Raw genomic sequence first — 14,783 nt, forward strand, 5'->3', positions numbered from 1 at the left:
TCAATCTGTCATGATTAAGTAAGAATGACACCACTGGACACTTTAAAAGGAGGCTGGTGCTTGGCATCATTGTTTCTCTTCTGTTAACCATGGTTATCTCTAAAGAAACACGTGCAGTCATCATTGCACTGCACAAAAATGGCCTAACAGGGAAGAGTATGGCAGCTAGAAAGATTGCACCTCAGTCAACAATCTATCGCATCATCAAGAACTTCAAGGAGAGAGGTTCCCTTGTTGCCAAAAAGGCTCCAGGGTGCCCAAGAAAGACCAGCAAGCGCCAGGACCGTCTCTTAAAAGTGTTTCAGCTGCGGGATTGGGCTACCAGCAGTGCAGAGCTTGCTCAGGAATGGCAGCAGGCAGGTGTGAGTGCATCTGCACGCACTGTGAGGCGGAGACTCTTGGAGCAAGGCCTGGTCTCAAGGAGGGCAGCAAAGAAGCCACTTCTCTCCAGAAAAAAACATCATGGACAGACTGATATTCTGCAAGAGGTACAGGGAGTGGACTGCTGAGGACGGGGTAAAGTCATTTTCTCTGATGAATCCCCTTTTCGATTGTTTGGGACATCTGGAAAACGGCTTATTCGGAGAAGACCAGGTGAGCGCTACCACCAGTCTTGTCTCTTGCCAACTGTCAAGCATCCTGAAACCATTCTGGTGTGGGGTGGCTTCTCAGCCAAGGGAATGGGCTCTCTCTCAGTCTTGCCTAAAAACACAGCCATGAATAAAGAATGGTACCAGAATGTCCTCCAAGAGCAACTTCTCCCAACCGTCCAAGAGCAGTTTGGCGATCAACAATGCCTTTGTCAACATGATGGAGTACCTTGCCATAAAGCAAAGGTGATAACTAAATGGCTCAGGGAACAAAACATAGAGATTTTGGGACCATGGCCTGGAAACTCCCCAGATCTTAATCCCATTGAGAACTTGTGGTCAATCTTCAAGAGACGGGTGGACAAACAAAAACCTTCAAATTCAGACAAAATAAAAGCATTGATTTTGCAAGAATGGACTGCTATCAGTCAGGATTTGATCCAGAAGTTGATTGAGAGCATGCCAGGGAGAATTGCTGAGGTCCTGAAGAAGGGTCAACACTGCAAATATTGACTTGCTGCATTAACTCATTCTAACTGTCAATATAACCTTTTGTTACTCATAATATGATTACAATTATATTTCTGTATGTGATAAAAACATCTGACAAACACACATAAAAACCAGAGGGCAGCAGATCATGTGAAAATATAATATTTGTGTCATTCTCTAAACTTTTGGCCATGATGGTGTGGTGAAGCTCAGGCTTCAGGTCTACGTCTTTCTCCTTCTTTCCTTTCCTTTCCCGTGCCAGCTGGCTCAGGTCACTGAGGCAGCTGCAGCACTCCTTCCTCCATCCCTTCTTCCAGGGATCCCCACTCCTCCCGAGTGGCTTCCTTCCTCACTGACCTCCTGTCAGACTGACTCAACCTCTCATCCTAAACCATCCCTCTCAATATATATATATCCTGAACTCCACCCACCTCCCAGCACGTCTAGCGCTCCAAGCAGGGAACCACCAAAGGTGCTCTGCTTCTCTCTAAGCAAGGAGCCGCAATGTGGTTGTGCTGAACTACTCTATTGTGTGGGGTGCGAGTGTTGGAGCGTGGTCAGGAGCCCCCAACTTACCTGGATGGTGAGGCACCACACCTTAGGAGAAGGTGCAGTACCTCTGTGGCGACTGAGCCCCAGGGGCGCCACATCACAGTACCCCCCCATGTCACACCAACTCCCATATCACAGTAACCCCCCATGTCACAGTAACCCCTCCATGTCACAGTACCCCCCACCCTACATGCCACAGTAACCCCTCCATGTCACAGTAACCCCTCCATGTGAAGGTAAACCCCCCAATGTCACAGTAACCCCTACATGTCACAATACTCCCATGTGACAGTAACACCCATGTCACAGTAACCCCATGTCACAGTATACCCCCATGTCACAGTACCCCCCAGATGTCACAGTAACCCTCCATGTCAGTAACACCCCCCCATGTCACAGTAAACCCCCATGTCACAGTACCTCCCACATGTCACAGTAACCCCCCCATGTCACAGTAACCCCTACATGTGACGGTAAACCCCCCATGTGACAGTAACCCCCACGTCACAGTAACCCCCCCATGTAACAGTAAACCCCCATGTGACAGTACCCCCCACATGTCACAGTAACCCTCCATGTCACAGTAACTCCCATGTCACAGTACCGCTCATGTCACTGTAACCCCCCATGTCACAGTAACCCCCCATGTCACAGTAACCCCCCATGTCACATTAACACCCATGTCACAGTAACACCCATGTCACAGTAACCCCTCCATGCCCATGTCCCAGTAACCCACCCATGTAACAGTAACCTCCCATGTCACAGTCACTGGAGCCAGGAAGCGGAGATATAAGGGGCTGCATGACAGATCCCCACACTGGATGCCAATCCCAGGAAACATTGCCTACCCACACTCTCTGCGCAGCCGTCTCTCTTTTCTCTCCAGCTCCGGTCTCTCCTTTCCTCTCCTCTCTCCAGGCAAACTGGCTCCTTTCCTCTCCTCAGTCTCGGTCTCTCCTTTCCTTTACTCTCTCCAGTCCCGGTCTCTCCTTTTATCTCCTCTCTCCAGCCCCATTGTCTAATTTCCTCTCCTCCAGCCCCGGTGTCTCCTTTCCTCTCCTTTCTCCAGCCCCTGTCTCTCCTCTCCAGCCCTGGTATCTCCACTTCTCTCTCCCCAGTTCCAGTCTCTCCTTTCCTCTCCTTTCTTCAGCCCCAGTCTCTCCTTTCCTCTCTCAAGCCCTGGTCTCTCCTTTCCTCTCCACTCTCCAGCCCTGGTCTCTCCTCTCTCCAGCCAAGGTCTTTCCTCTCCTCTCTCCAGCCCCGATCTCTCCTGTCCTTTTCTTTCTCCCCAATCCCAGTCTTTACTTTCCTTTCCTCTCCTCTCTCCAGCTCTCCTGCCCTCTTCTGTCTCCCCTGCCACGGTCCCTCCGCTCCTCTCTTCAGCCTGCCTGTCTCCCACAGCCTCGATATCTCAGCTCTTCTCTCTAGCCCCGGTTTCTCCTCTTCTCTCTCCAGCCCTAGTCTCTCCCTTTCTCTCCTCTTTCCAGTCCCAGTCCTTGTTTTCCTCTCCTCTCTCCAGCCCAGGTCTCTCCTTTCCTTTCCTCTCTCCAGCCCTGGTTTCCCCTGTCTGTAAGGAAGTGACATGTTATGTTTTCTTGTTCCCTTCCCCAGAGTTATCCCTCCTATGTTACTATGTATATATTGCTGTATTATAATGTTTCTGATTAATATCTGCGGTACTGCTACATAGAAATATGTATTATCGCCAAGATTTAATGTTATTGCCACATATATGTGGTGCCCCTGAGGCTCAGTCGCCACAGAGGTACTGCACCTCCTCCTGAGGTGTGGTGCCCCACCATCCAGGTAGGGTGGAAGCTCCTGACCATGCTCCAACACCTGCACCCCACACCACAAAGTAGTGTAGCAAAGCACCTTCGGCGGCTCCCTGCTTGGAGTATAGCAAAGTACCCATTGGTGACTCCCTGCTTGGAACACGAAACGTGCTGGGAGGTGGGTGGAGTTAGATTACATTCATTACAAGGAGCGGGAAGAGTTTAGGATTAGAGGTCAGTAGTTGGTTGGAGAGAGAGAGGAGAAGATCCCTAGAGAGAGGGATAGATGGATGGAAGTGCTGCAGCAGATCCCAGTGATCTGGGTCTGCTGGCACGGGAAAGAGAGAACGAGAGAGCAACATAGACTGAAAGCCTGATTCTCCATAGAAGGAAAGGATTAGTACGGAACGTGAGGAGTAAAAGAGAACAGAGGACGTGGGTGAGAAGAGAACCCTTCCTAGAAGTTCTAAGCGCAAGGCAGGGGCCCGGTCCCCGAGGTTGTACGGATACTAATGGTCCTGCAGCAGACACTGGTGGCGCAGAACCAGAGGAGCAGCCTTGGGTGCGAGGATCGGGCGAACCGGAATCGCCGTTACCTCAGCGAGGACCGGAGCTGAAAGCTGCTCAGAAGGAACCTCGACCGGAAGTTGCATCTGAACCAGTATGCCAGTCGATTGTCACACGTGCGGGCGTTCCTGCGGGAGGAACTAGTGTCCTGAGAGCCACGACTGCTTCTAAAGCAGCGGAACAGTTGAGTGCGCCCTTGTCTCCAACCCTGAAGGGGAGGTCCTCCCTGCACAGTTCTGACCCAGAGGCCGTTGTCCGCCCCCGTGATCCTATGGAAGAACCAACTTCTTCACCTCAACTGTCGGAGGTTCAATTGGTCTCCTATTCGGCCACAGCTCTGGGAGCTACCAATTCCCAACCAGCCACAGAGGGCCCCTTTCCCACGCCCAGGCTGGCCGCCTGGGTGGAAGGGGTGATCCTCAGTAAGAAGCAATGAGAGTGGGAGATCTAGAGAGAGCTGCGGCACCCGGGTGGGAGCGCTCAGGCAGGACGACGCACCAGCGGCTGGCTGGTGTATACTGACACAGACCGGGGCTACAGCTTTATTCGGGAGGAAGGGACGGACGACAAAGTCTATGTTAACGTGATCCGTCAAATTTGGGAGATTGTTGAACACAGGAGACGGGGTCTCCTTCTTTAAGGAAGACTGTCCACGTGGGTATTACGCGGTAGCGGTTAACCACTATGACAAGGACGATGTGGGTCTCTTCCCGCAGTCGGTACAGGCCCCATTATCGGCTGAAACCTCCTAGGCGGCTGCAGGGATGACACAAGAAATAGCGACACGCGATGCGTGCCGTTGAAATTGGACGGAAATCGTGTGTTATGCTTGTTGCATCATGTTTGAAACTGACGGGACTGTTCCACATCCCGGTGGGCATAGTAGCCCCCTGAAAAAAGTTTTTCCATGTTCACGGTGGCGACACTGAAGGTAAAGCGTTGTCTATAATCCTGGCCTAGAGGACTGTGAGCTAGGCAGAACATAAGGAGCCTGTGGACTCTTTGCTTTCTTGTTTTTGTTGCGCTTGTTGTGCTCATTCTGCTGGAAAGAGAAGAGACTGTCTCTTTAACCAGAGACCTCTGGAAAGTCTGTACTCCCCTCAAGGGAAAGGAGAGCATCTCTCTTAGGACTGCCTATTGTTACAATCCTGAAAGACTAGGAACTTGGAGTGTTGCCTGTGCACCATGGACTGCGGTGCATGCTGGATGCGGCTTATATTGAGCCAAATGACTTGCGGTTTTCTTGCGGTTTTTATTATTGGTTTTTGTATCGTGCCTTGGTCGAGGATGACGAAGTTCAAGGAAAAGAGGGTGTAAGGAAGTGAGATGTGATATTTTCTTGTTCCCTTCCCCAGAGTTATCCCTCCTATGTTAATATGTATATATTGCTGTGTTATAATGTTTCTAATTAACGTCTGCGGTACTGCTACATAGAAATATACGTGTTACCATTATGTATTGTATAATATTATGTGTCTGTTGTCTATGCATAGTTAGGGTAAGCTAGTGCATCCTTCTTGGGACATTAGAGGAGGGCACTCTTAGTACATAGTTCCCCCATAGACCGGGTAGATGTAATTATTTTGCGGGCGACTAGATGGGGGCATACTAGTGAGGCCTGATAGGATGTTCATAGAGGGTTAATTGTAGGAGGGCCTGCTGGGAGTTAAGGTTAGTGCTGAAGAGCAGTTTAGTCAGACGGGGCCAGGGTGCCCAAGTGTCCACATGGGCTATAGGCCTGGACAGCTCGGCAGCCATGTAACGTTAAGTCGTTATAACCCACGCAACCCATGGCCACTGCGGGTCTTAGCAGTGGGCCAGAACAGGAAAGGAAAGATGTGGCGTCTCATCACCTGGGCCAATGCTTTTTGGGTAGAAGTTGGCTGGACTAAGAAAATGAAGGGAGTTGGAGCTTCGACGAGATCGGTACACAGTGTCAGACTGGGGTGCCAAGGGCCCACCAGTAACATTGACATTGGGGGCCCACTTTTCACCTGCAAATATTACAGGTCCCTGGTTCACAAATTTACCTATATCACTATATAGTAATAAACTGGATAGTTTGGTCAATGAATGATGAGATGCTGATTTTTTTCTGTACAGAGTGAATCAAATGAATTATGACAAGTGCTGCCCATACAGTAAGGTTGGGGGTCCTGATCAGCACAGGGGCCCACCGGGGGATTCCCCTCTTCGCCAGTCCGAGCCTGTCAGTACAGATGGGCCGGATGCTTCACCAGGGGCCACCAAACATAGTGACTGATTAATTTGTGTCTGGGACCAAATGTCATTATAGCGAGGTCAGGCCAAGAAGGCACTGGGAAGCAGTCTAAAGGCCCCTTTACATTTAGCGATGCACCAGCGATCCCGACCACGATACAACCCGGTCAGGATCGCTGGTGCATCGCTAATTGGTCGCTAGTGCACTGCCAAACAGACAGATCTCACTAGCGATGCAGCAGCGGTCGGCGGTCGCTCTTACCTTTCAGATGCGGCGAGGGTGACATCTTCCGCCTGCGTCCATGGCTCGCTCGTCGGCGCCAGCAGGAAGCCGACGTCGAGAAATGGCCCAGGCCGATCTCGCGCAATCAGAGATAGTCAGCGGGGAGCCGGTCGGAGGTGAGTATCACATGTAGCGATATCTCTAGCAATATCGCTGCTGCGTCACAAAATCGGTGACGCTTTAGCGATATTGCCAGCGATATCGCTATGTGTAAAGACCCCTTAAGACAGTCTGGTCCGGGTGTGCACAGCACAGAAGTGACAATGAGCAAGGGAAAGATGAGGAAGCAAGCAAACGTTATGATGTACCAAATGTGGAGGTAACGTGCAAAATCCTAAATAAAGTGTTAAAGTTGTCTCGGACTGTGCCTCCATTGATGGGGGTCGCCTAGAAGAGGGACCGTTATGGCCTGGGAAATGCCCGGGTGAAGCTGAGTCTGGAGATGCAGGTATGCCAAGGAGAAGAGTATTGTTTCATGTAGGGGAAGGACTGGACACAGCTGCTACAGTAATACAGGTCACGACTACAGTCCTGTCCCTTCCTTACATGTCTACCTCTCTCCCCAGTCCCGGTCTCTCCTTTCCTCTCCACTATCCAGCCCCAGTCTCTCCTTTCTCCAGCCCCAGTCTCTAATGCCCTTTTCTCTCTCCCCAGCCCCGGTCTCTTCGCTCCTCTCTTCAGCCCGTCTGTCTTCTCCTCCCCCAGCACCGATATCTCAGCTCCTCTCTCTAGCCCCGGTCTCTCCTCTTCTTTCCAGCCCTGTTCTCTCCTTTCCTCTCCTCTCCCCAGTCCCGGTCTCTCCTTTCCTCTCCACTATCCAGCCCGTCTCTCCTTTCTCCAGCCCCAGTCTCTAATGCCCTTTTCTCTCTCCCCAGCCCCGTTCTCTCCTTTCCTCTCCTCTCTCCAACCCCGGTCTCTCCTTTCCTCTTCTCTCTTTCCAGCCCCGGGCTTTCCGGTCCTCTTCTCTCTCCAGCCTCAGTCTCTCCTCCTCAGCTCCTGTCTCCCTGCTCCTCTCTACTAATCCTTCAGTCCCAATATCTCAGCTTGTCTCTCCAGCCCCAGTCTCTCCTTTCTCCAGCCCCGGTCTCTTCGCTCCTCTCTTCAGACCGTCTGTCTTCTCCTCCCCCAGCACCGATATCTCAGCTCCTCTCTCTAGCCCCGGTCTCTCCTCTTCTTTCCAGCCCTGTTCTCTCCTTTCCTCTCCTCTCCCCAGTCCCGGTCTCTCCTTTCCTCTCCACTATCCAGCCCCAGTCTCTCCTTTCTCCAGCCCCAGTCTCTAATGCCCTTTTCTCTCTCCCCAGCCCCGTTCTCTCCTTTCCTCTCCTCTCTCCAACCCCGGTTTCTCCTTTCCTCTTCTCTCTTTCCAGCCCCGGGCTTTCCGGTCCTCTTCTCTCTCCAGCCTCAGTCTCTCCTCCTCAGCTCCTGTCTCCCTGCTCCTCTCTACTAATCCTTCAGTCCCAATATCTCAGCTTGTCTCTCCAGCCCCAGTCTCTCCTTTCTCCAGCCCCGGTCTCTTCGCTCCTCTCTTCAGACCGTCTGTCTTCTCCTCCCCCAGCACCGATATCTCAGCTCCTCTCTCTAGCCCCGGTCTCTCCTCTTCTTTCCAGCCCTGTTCTCTCCTTTCCTCTCCTCTCCCCAGTCCCGGTCTCTCCTTTCCTCTCCACTATCCAGCCCCAGTCTCTCCTTTCTCCAGCCCCAGTCTCTAATGCCCTTTTCTCTCTCCCCAGCCCCGTTCTCTCCTTTCCTCTCCTCTCTCCAACCCCGGTCTCTCCTTTCCTCTTCTCTCTTTCCAGCCCCGGGCTTTCCGGTCCTCTTCTCTCTCCAGCCTCAGTCTCTCCTCCTCAGCTCCTGTCTCCCTGCTCCTCTCTACTAATCCTTCAGTCCCAATATCTCAGCTTGTCTCTCCAGCCCCAGTCTCTCCTTTCTCCAGCCTCGGTCTCTCCTTTCCTCTCCTGTCTCCCGCCCCGATCTCTCCTTTTCCTTTCTCTCTCTCCAGCCTTGGTCTCCCCTGTCCTCTCGTCTTTTCCCAGCTCCGGTCTCTCTGATTCTCTCTTCAGTCTGTCTTCTCCTCCCCCAGACCCCATATCTCAGCTCCTCTCTCCAGCCCCGGTCTCTCCTTTCCTTTCCTCTTTCCAGACCTGGTCTCTCCTTTCCTCTCCTTTCTCTAGCCCTGGTCTCTTCTTTCCTCTCCTCTCTCCAGCTCCTGTCTCTCCGCTCCTCTCTTTATCCTGTCTGTCTTCTCCTCCCCCATCCCCGATATCTCAGCTCCTCTCTCCAGCCCCAGTCTCTTGTTTTCTCTCCTCTCCAACCCCGTTCTCTCCTCTCTCCCCATCCGGTCTCATCTTTCCTCTCCACTCTCCAGCCAAGGACTCTCCTCTCCTCTCTCCAGACCCGTCTCATCTTTCCTCTCCACTCTCCAGCCAAGGACTCTCCTCTCCTCTCTCCAGCTCCAGTCTCTCCTTTCCTCTCCACTCTCCAGCCAAGGACTCTCCTCTCCTCTCTCCAGCTCCAGTCTCTCCTTTCCTCTCCTCTCTCAAGCCCCGGTCTCTCCTTTCCTCTTCAGCCCGGTCTCTCCTTTCCTCTTCTCTCTCTCCCCAGGCTTGGTCTATCCTGTCCTCTTCTCTCTCCCCAGCTCGGACTCTCCGCTCCTCTCTTCAGCCCGTCTGTCTTCTCCTCCTCCAGCCCCGATAACTCTGTTCCTCTCTTCAGCCCCGGTCTCCCCACTCCGCTCCGCTCTCCTCTCCATCATTGCTTATCTGTTTCTTCCTTTGGGTACCGGACTGCACCATTTCCCAGCAGCATAGAGGGAGGGATGCAGGTGAATCACCATCCCCGCCTCGTCGCCCCTATTTTCCCTCTTGGTACATTCTAGCTCTGTAGTTTCTTGCAGTTAGTGACTATTCCATGACTACACACAGGGGGGGAAAGAGTCCGACAGAAGAGACCAAGTGACGGGGGGCAGGGATGAAGATGCTGATCTCGCTCGGTCGCCGAGGAGACAGACTGAAGAGCAGCGAGCGGAGCGGCCGGAGCAGCTGGCGGTTCCCCGGTCTCACGGCTCCGTCCCTCCCTGCCTGGACCGGTGCACAGGGACTGTTAGGGCGCAGTAGTGACCAGGTCTCATCTTTAACCAGATTGCTCTGACTGGAGCAGAGTGGACCGCTGCCTGGAAACGGAGCCGTGACCTCGGTTCTGCCGGCACAGCACACCCCGCGGTCTCCGGTGACTGAGCGGCCCTTACTGATACCAGGAGCGGAGCGAGTACAGGGCACATGATGAATTACCTACGGCGCCGCCTTTCGGACAGTAACTTCATGGCGAATCTGCCCAACGGCTACATGAGCGACCTGCAGCGACCGGAGCCACCCGCCCCGCCGCCCGCCGTGTCCCCAGTGCCGCAGGCTGTGTCCCCGGAGCCGAGCAGCGGCGGCGGCGGCGGCTTCTTCTCATCACTCTCCAATGCGGTGAAGCAGACGACGGCCGCCCTCAGCGAGCAGGTGTCCACCGCGGCCGGTGGCGTGTCTGGGGCGGCGTCCAGAGGGGCCAAAGTGCTGCTGGTGGTGGACGAGCCGCACACGGACTGGTGAGCACCGGGGAGAGGTGGGGAGGACGGGGAAGAGAGGAAGACCGGGGAGAGGTGGGGAGGACGGGGAAAAGAGGAGGACCGGGGAGAGGTGGGGCGGACAGGAAAGAGAGGAGGGGAGGACAGGGAAGAGAGGAGGACTGGGGAGAGGTGGGGAGGACTGGGAAGAGAGGAGGACAGGGAAGAGATGAGGACCTGGGAGAGGTGGGGAGGACAAGGAAGAGTGGAAGACCGGGGAGAGGTGGGGAGGACGGGGAAAAGAGGAGGACAGGGAAGAGATGAGGACCTGGGAGAGGTGGGGAGGACAGGGATGAGAGGAAGACCGGGGAGAGGTGGGGAGGACTGGGAAGAGAGGAGAACAGGGAAGAGATGAGGACCTGGGAGAGGTGGGGAGGACAGGGAAGAGAGGAAGACCGGGGAGAGGTGGGGAGGACTGGGAAGAGAGGAGGACAGGGAAGAGATGAGGACCTGGGAGAGGTGGGGAGGACAGGGAAGAGAGGAAGACCGAGGAGAGGTGGGGAGGACGGGGAAAAGAGGAGGACCGGGGAGAGGTGGGGCGGACAGGAAAGAGAGGAGGACCGGGGAGAGGTGGGGAGGACAGGGAAGAAAGGAGGACTGGGGAGAGGTGGGGCGGACAGGGAAAAGAGGAAGACCGGGGAGAGGTGGGGAGGACTGGGAAGAGAAGAGGACAGGGAAGAGATGAGGACCTGGGAGAGGTGGGGAGGACGAGGAAGAGAGGAGGACCGGGGAGAGGTGGGGAGGACAGGGAAGAGAGCAGGACCGGGGAGAGGTGGGGAGGACAGGGAAGAGAGGAGGACTGGGGAGAGGTGGGGTGGACAGGGAAGAGAGGAGGACCGGGGAGAGGTGGGGAGGACAAGGAAGAGAGGAGGACAGGGAAGAAAGGAGGACCGGGGAGAGGTGGGGAGGACAAGGAAGAGAGGAGGATCGGGGAGAGAGGAGGACCGGGGAGAGGTGGGGAGGACGGGGAAGAGAGGAGGACAAGGAAGAGAGGAGGACCGGGGAGAGGTGGGGAGGACAAGGAAGAGAGGAGGAGTATAGGGGAGAGGTGGGGAGGAAGGGGAGAGAGGATGACCGAGGAGAAGTGGGGAGAACAGAGGAGAAAGGAGGACAGGGGAGAGGTGGGGAGGACAGGGGACAAGAGGGAGGAAGGGGAGAGAGGGACCAAAGTGATGCTGGTGGTTGATGAGCACCGGGGAGACGTGGGGAGGACCGAGTAGAGAGGAGGACTGGGGAGAGGTGGTGAGGATCGGGGAGAGAGGAGGACCAGGGAGAGGTGGGAAGGTAAGGGGACAAGAGGGAGGAAGGGTAGAGAAGGGCCCAAGTACTGCTGGTGAATGAGACGCACACGGACTGGTGAGCATTGGGGAGAGAGGAGGACCGGGGAGGACAAGAGAGATGGGGGGTACTGGGGGGAGGGACAGAGGGCAGGGTACAAGAGGGAGGAAGGGAAGAGGGGCAAAAGTGCTGCTGGTGGTGGACGAGCCTCACACGGACTGGTGAGCATCAGGGAGGACCAGGGATCGGTAGGGAAGAGTAGGTGAGGACTGGGGAGAAGGAGGACCCCGGGAGAGAGGGCAGGGGACAGGAGGGAAAACCGAGGTCAGAGGTGACAAAGAGCTGTGCATGAACTGATGAGCACTGGGGACTAGGAGTGAGGGAGGACAGTGAAGAGAAGGACTGAGGTCAGGCGACAAGAGGTAGGACAGGACACGTAGGGAACAAAGTGCTCTTGGTTGTGGATGGGCCTCATACAGACTGGGAGTAACGGCGACTGGGAAATGTAATGTCACGTGTGACTGGATACACCGCCTCCAGCAGGGCGAATTTCTATAACACCCGTGAACCTGGATACACCGCATCCAGCAGGGCGAATTTAAACAGAGTTAAGGGAAACACCGGGGAAACCGTTACAATGGAGGGCCCTGCAATAGGGAACGGGGACGTGGAGACCTCCTGCACTCCCCTGAGTCAGTGTCCCTACACTCCTGACAATCCCTAGGCAGGTTCCACACCGGGCGACGAGCTGGATACCTCAAATCTCTAGCTCGCCCTGCACCTATCCCTTTCTAGTGAATTGGACGGTGCAGAAACTAATCCCACCACTGCACTAATACACACACAAGGAAAAACACCACTTAGGCTACTTTCACACTTGCGTTTTTTTGCGCTGCACACCGTGCGCAGTGCAAAAGCACATAAAAAACGCATCATGCGTTTTTGTGCGTTTTTTTGCGGTTTTGCGCTCGGGTTTTTTAAAAAAAACCGCATGCTTTTTTTGCGCTGACGCATGTGTATGCGCAGCCATGTTAAGAATAGGAAAAAAACGCATGCTTTTTTTGCGCGAAAAAACAGTGCAAAAAAACGCAAGTGTGAAACCAGCCTTAGCTTTGCTCTGTTGCTATTGCTCCCAGCAACAGAGTACAACACCAAAGTTCAGCTTCACCTCTGAAGCTCGACACCTGAATTCAGCTTCCGCCTGAAGCTATTACACCAGAGCTCCCCTGAGCTGCCAGGAACTCCTCTCTGTAGTTCCTTCCTTCACCAGACTTGGTTGGAAATGGGCAATATCACCAACAGTGAGTGAGACCACCTGCTACTCCTTTATAGGCAGCAGCCAGGGAGTCACACCTGCTTCATTATCACGTGCAATAACACTAGCGGCCACCGGGGGCAACTGAACCAAAGTAACCAGAGTGCAATGACCCTAACGGCCCCCGGGGGCAAAACTAGAACTAAAACAACCACAGTGTAATGACCCTAACGGCCACCAGGGGCAAAACTAACTTTAAGCAAACAGCTTAAAGGGAAAAATAAAGGTTACTTGTGCAAAATCTGTCATAATCCAACTTGTATCATGACAGTGGGAGGACCAAGGAGAGAGGAACAGAAAAGGATAAGAAGGCGGATGTGGACAGAGGGACCAAAGTGCTGTTGGTGGTGATCGAGCCACACACGGACTGGTGAGCGCCGGGATCGGGGAGAGAAAGGGAGGTCCGGGAAGGAGAGGGCAAGAGGGTGATTCGGGGACAGAAGAGGGGAGGACCTGGGAGAGTGTAGACCAGGAGGGAAGGCTGGGTAGAGAGGGACAGAGGGAAATTGACAAGAGGGACGACTGGGGTCAGAGGAGTCAAAGTGCTGCTGGTAGTCGATGAGCCGGACATGGACTGGCGAGCACCATGGACCAGGAGGGTAGACTGTTGAGAGGGTTGACAGGGAGGGCAGGTGACAGGAGAGAGGACCAAGGAGAGAGGATCAGAGTGCAGGGAATGAAAGAGAGGATCGGGGAGAAGGAGGGAGGACTGGTGAGAGAGAAGGCAGGACCAGGAGGAACAGAGGGCAGAGGACAAGAGGGATGACCGATAGAAAGGGAGGATCGGGCAGTTGGGGGGCCGTGTAGAGGGACGAAGGACCGGAGACTGGGTTGGAGGACCAGGGAGAAAGGAAGAATAGGCAAGGGACAAGAACGAGGAAGGGGAAAGAGAAGCCAAAGTGCCGCTGGTGGTGGACGAGTTGCACACAGACTGGTGAGGAATGGGCACCAAGAGGGAGGACCGCTAAGAGAGTTTCATAGGGCAGGGAACAAGAGGGGCCAAAGTGCTGATGGTTTTGGATGAGCCACACATGAACTAGTCATCACAGTGGAGAGAAAGAGTGAGGACCAGGGAAAGAGGGACAGAGGGCAAGGGACAAGAGCAAGGATCGAGGAGGGAGGAACAGAGGGTAGAATCCAGAAGTGCCAAAGTGCTGCGAGCCACACATGTACTGGTCAGAAACAGGGAAAGAGGGCACGGGACATGAGGGCCAAGAGAAATGGAGACTTTGTGTCCTCGGATGGGGCTGTTGGGTCCGTCCGGGCAGCTTACTGGTAAGGCAGCAGACATGTGACATGTGCTCGGATATCACAGACTATACTGAACCCCTTGAGCATGCGTGGTGTATCACATAATTGGGAATATTACCCGCCTCACTCCCAGCGTGCAGTCACTTTGCAGCCAGAGGCATGAACTAGAACTGGAAGCCTTTTAGCTAATAACCATTGAGAAAGAGCAGATGGCCTTGTCTCATTTGGTCAACGATGTGCATAAACTAATTGCAGCAACCTGGTACTCAATCTGAGGGTCTAGTGGCCCCAGCAGCCGGTGTGTGGTGCTATGTGGGAGACAGGAGGAGGAAATGGGAAGGATTAGGGGGAAATTCGTGATGTGTGACTGTAGAAGTTGTCAGTGTTTTCCCAAGGTTGTTTCACCAAGACATCCTCTTTAAAAGCTTCTGTCCTGGGGAAACAGCTGATCGGCAGCTCCATGAGCCACTATCATGCCAATTCTGGGCAGCAGTCATCTAATGTCTATGGGCAGATGTAAACACAAACGGCATTCCTTGTATATTATGGCCATACGGTAGTACAGAGAATTTATGCACTCAAAGCAAAAGAGTATGGAGAACGGAAGATTGAGGGCCTAAGGAAGGTCAGAGATGCAAGGGACGTGGAGATGACTTGTATCTTGCATCTACTATAATACTGCCCCTATGTACAATAATAAAACTACTATAATGCTGCCCCTATGTACAAGAATACAACTACTATAATAGTACCCCTATGTACAAGAATATAACTACTATAATACTGCCCTTATGTACAAGAATACAACTACTATAATACTTCCCCTATGTACAAGAATATAACTACTATAATACTG

At 53.7% G+C, this 14,783-nt stretch overlaps 1 protein-coding gene across 4 annotated transcripts in view; it reads left to right on the forward strand.

Annotated features, from left to right (window-relative positions):
- Nucleotides 1-9,420: 9,420 nt before the first annotated feature.
- Nucleotides 9,421-14,783, forward strand: part of SYN1 (synapsin I) — a 90,370-nt gene continuing 85,007 nt past the window's right edge. For 3 of the 4 annotated variants that reach the window (XM_073541366.1, XM_073541364.1, XM_073541365.1), the window contains exon 1: nt 9,421-10,065. In XM_073541366.1, coding sequence (XP_073397467.1) covers nt 9,755-10,065 — 311 coding nt within the window. In that variant the 5' untranslated portion in view covers nt 9,421-9,754. The remainder of the gene's footprint in view (nt 10,066-14,783) is intronic. The other variant, XM_073541363.1, reaches the window with a different exon arrangement.

Source organism: Dendrobates tinctorius, unplaced genomic scaffold (assembly GCF_039654945.1).
Source record: "Dendrobates tinctorius isolate UK_male_01 unplaced genomic scaffold, ASM3965494v1 ptg000120l, whole genome shotgun sequence".
Taxonomy (NCBI): domain Eukaryota; kingdom Metazoa; phylum Chordata; class Amphibia; order Anura; family Dendrobatidae; genus Dendrobates; species Dendrobates tinctorius.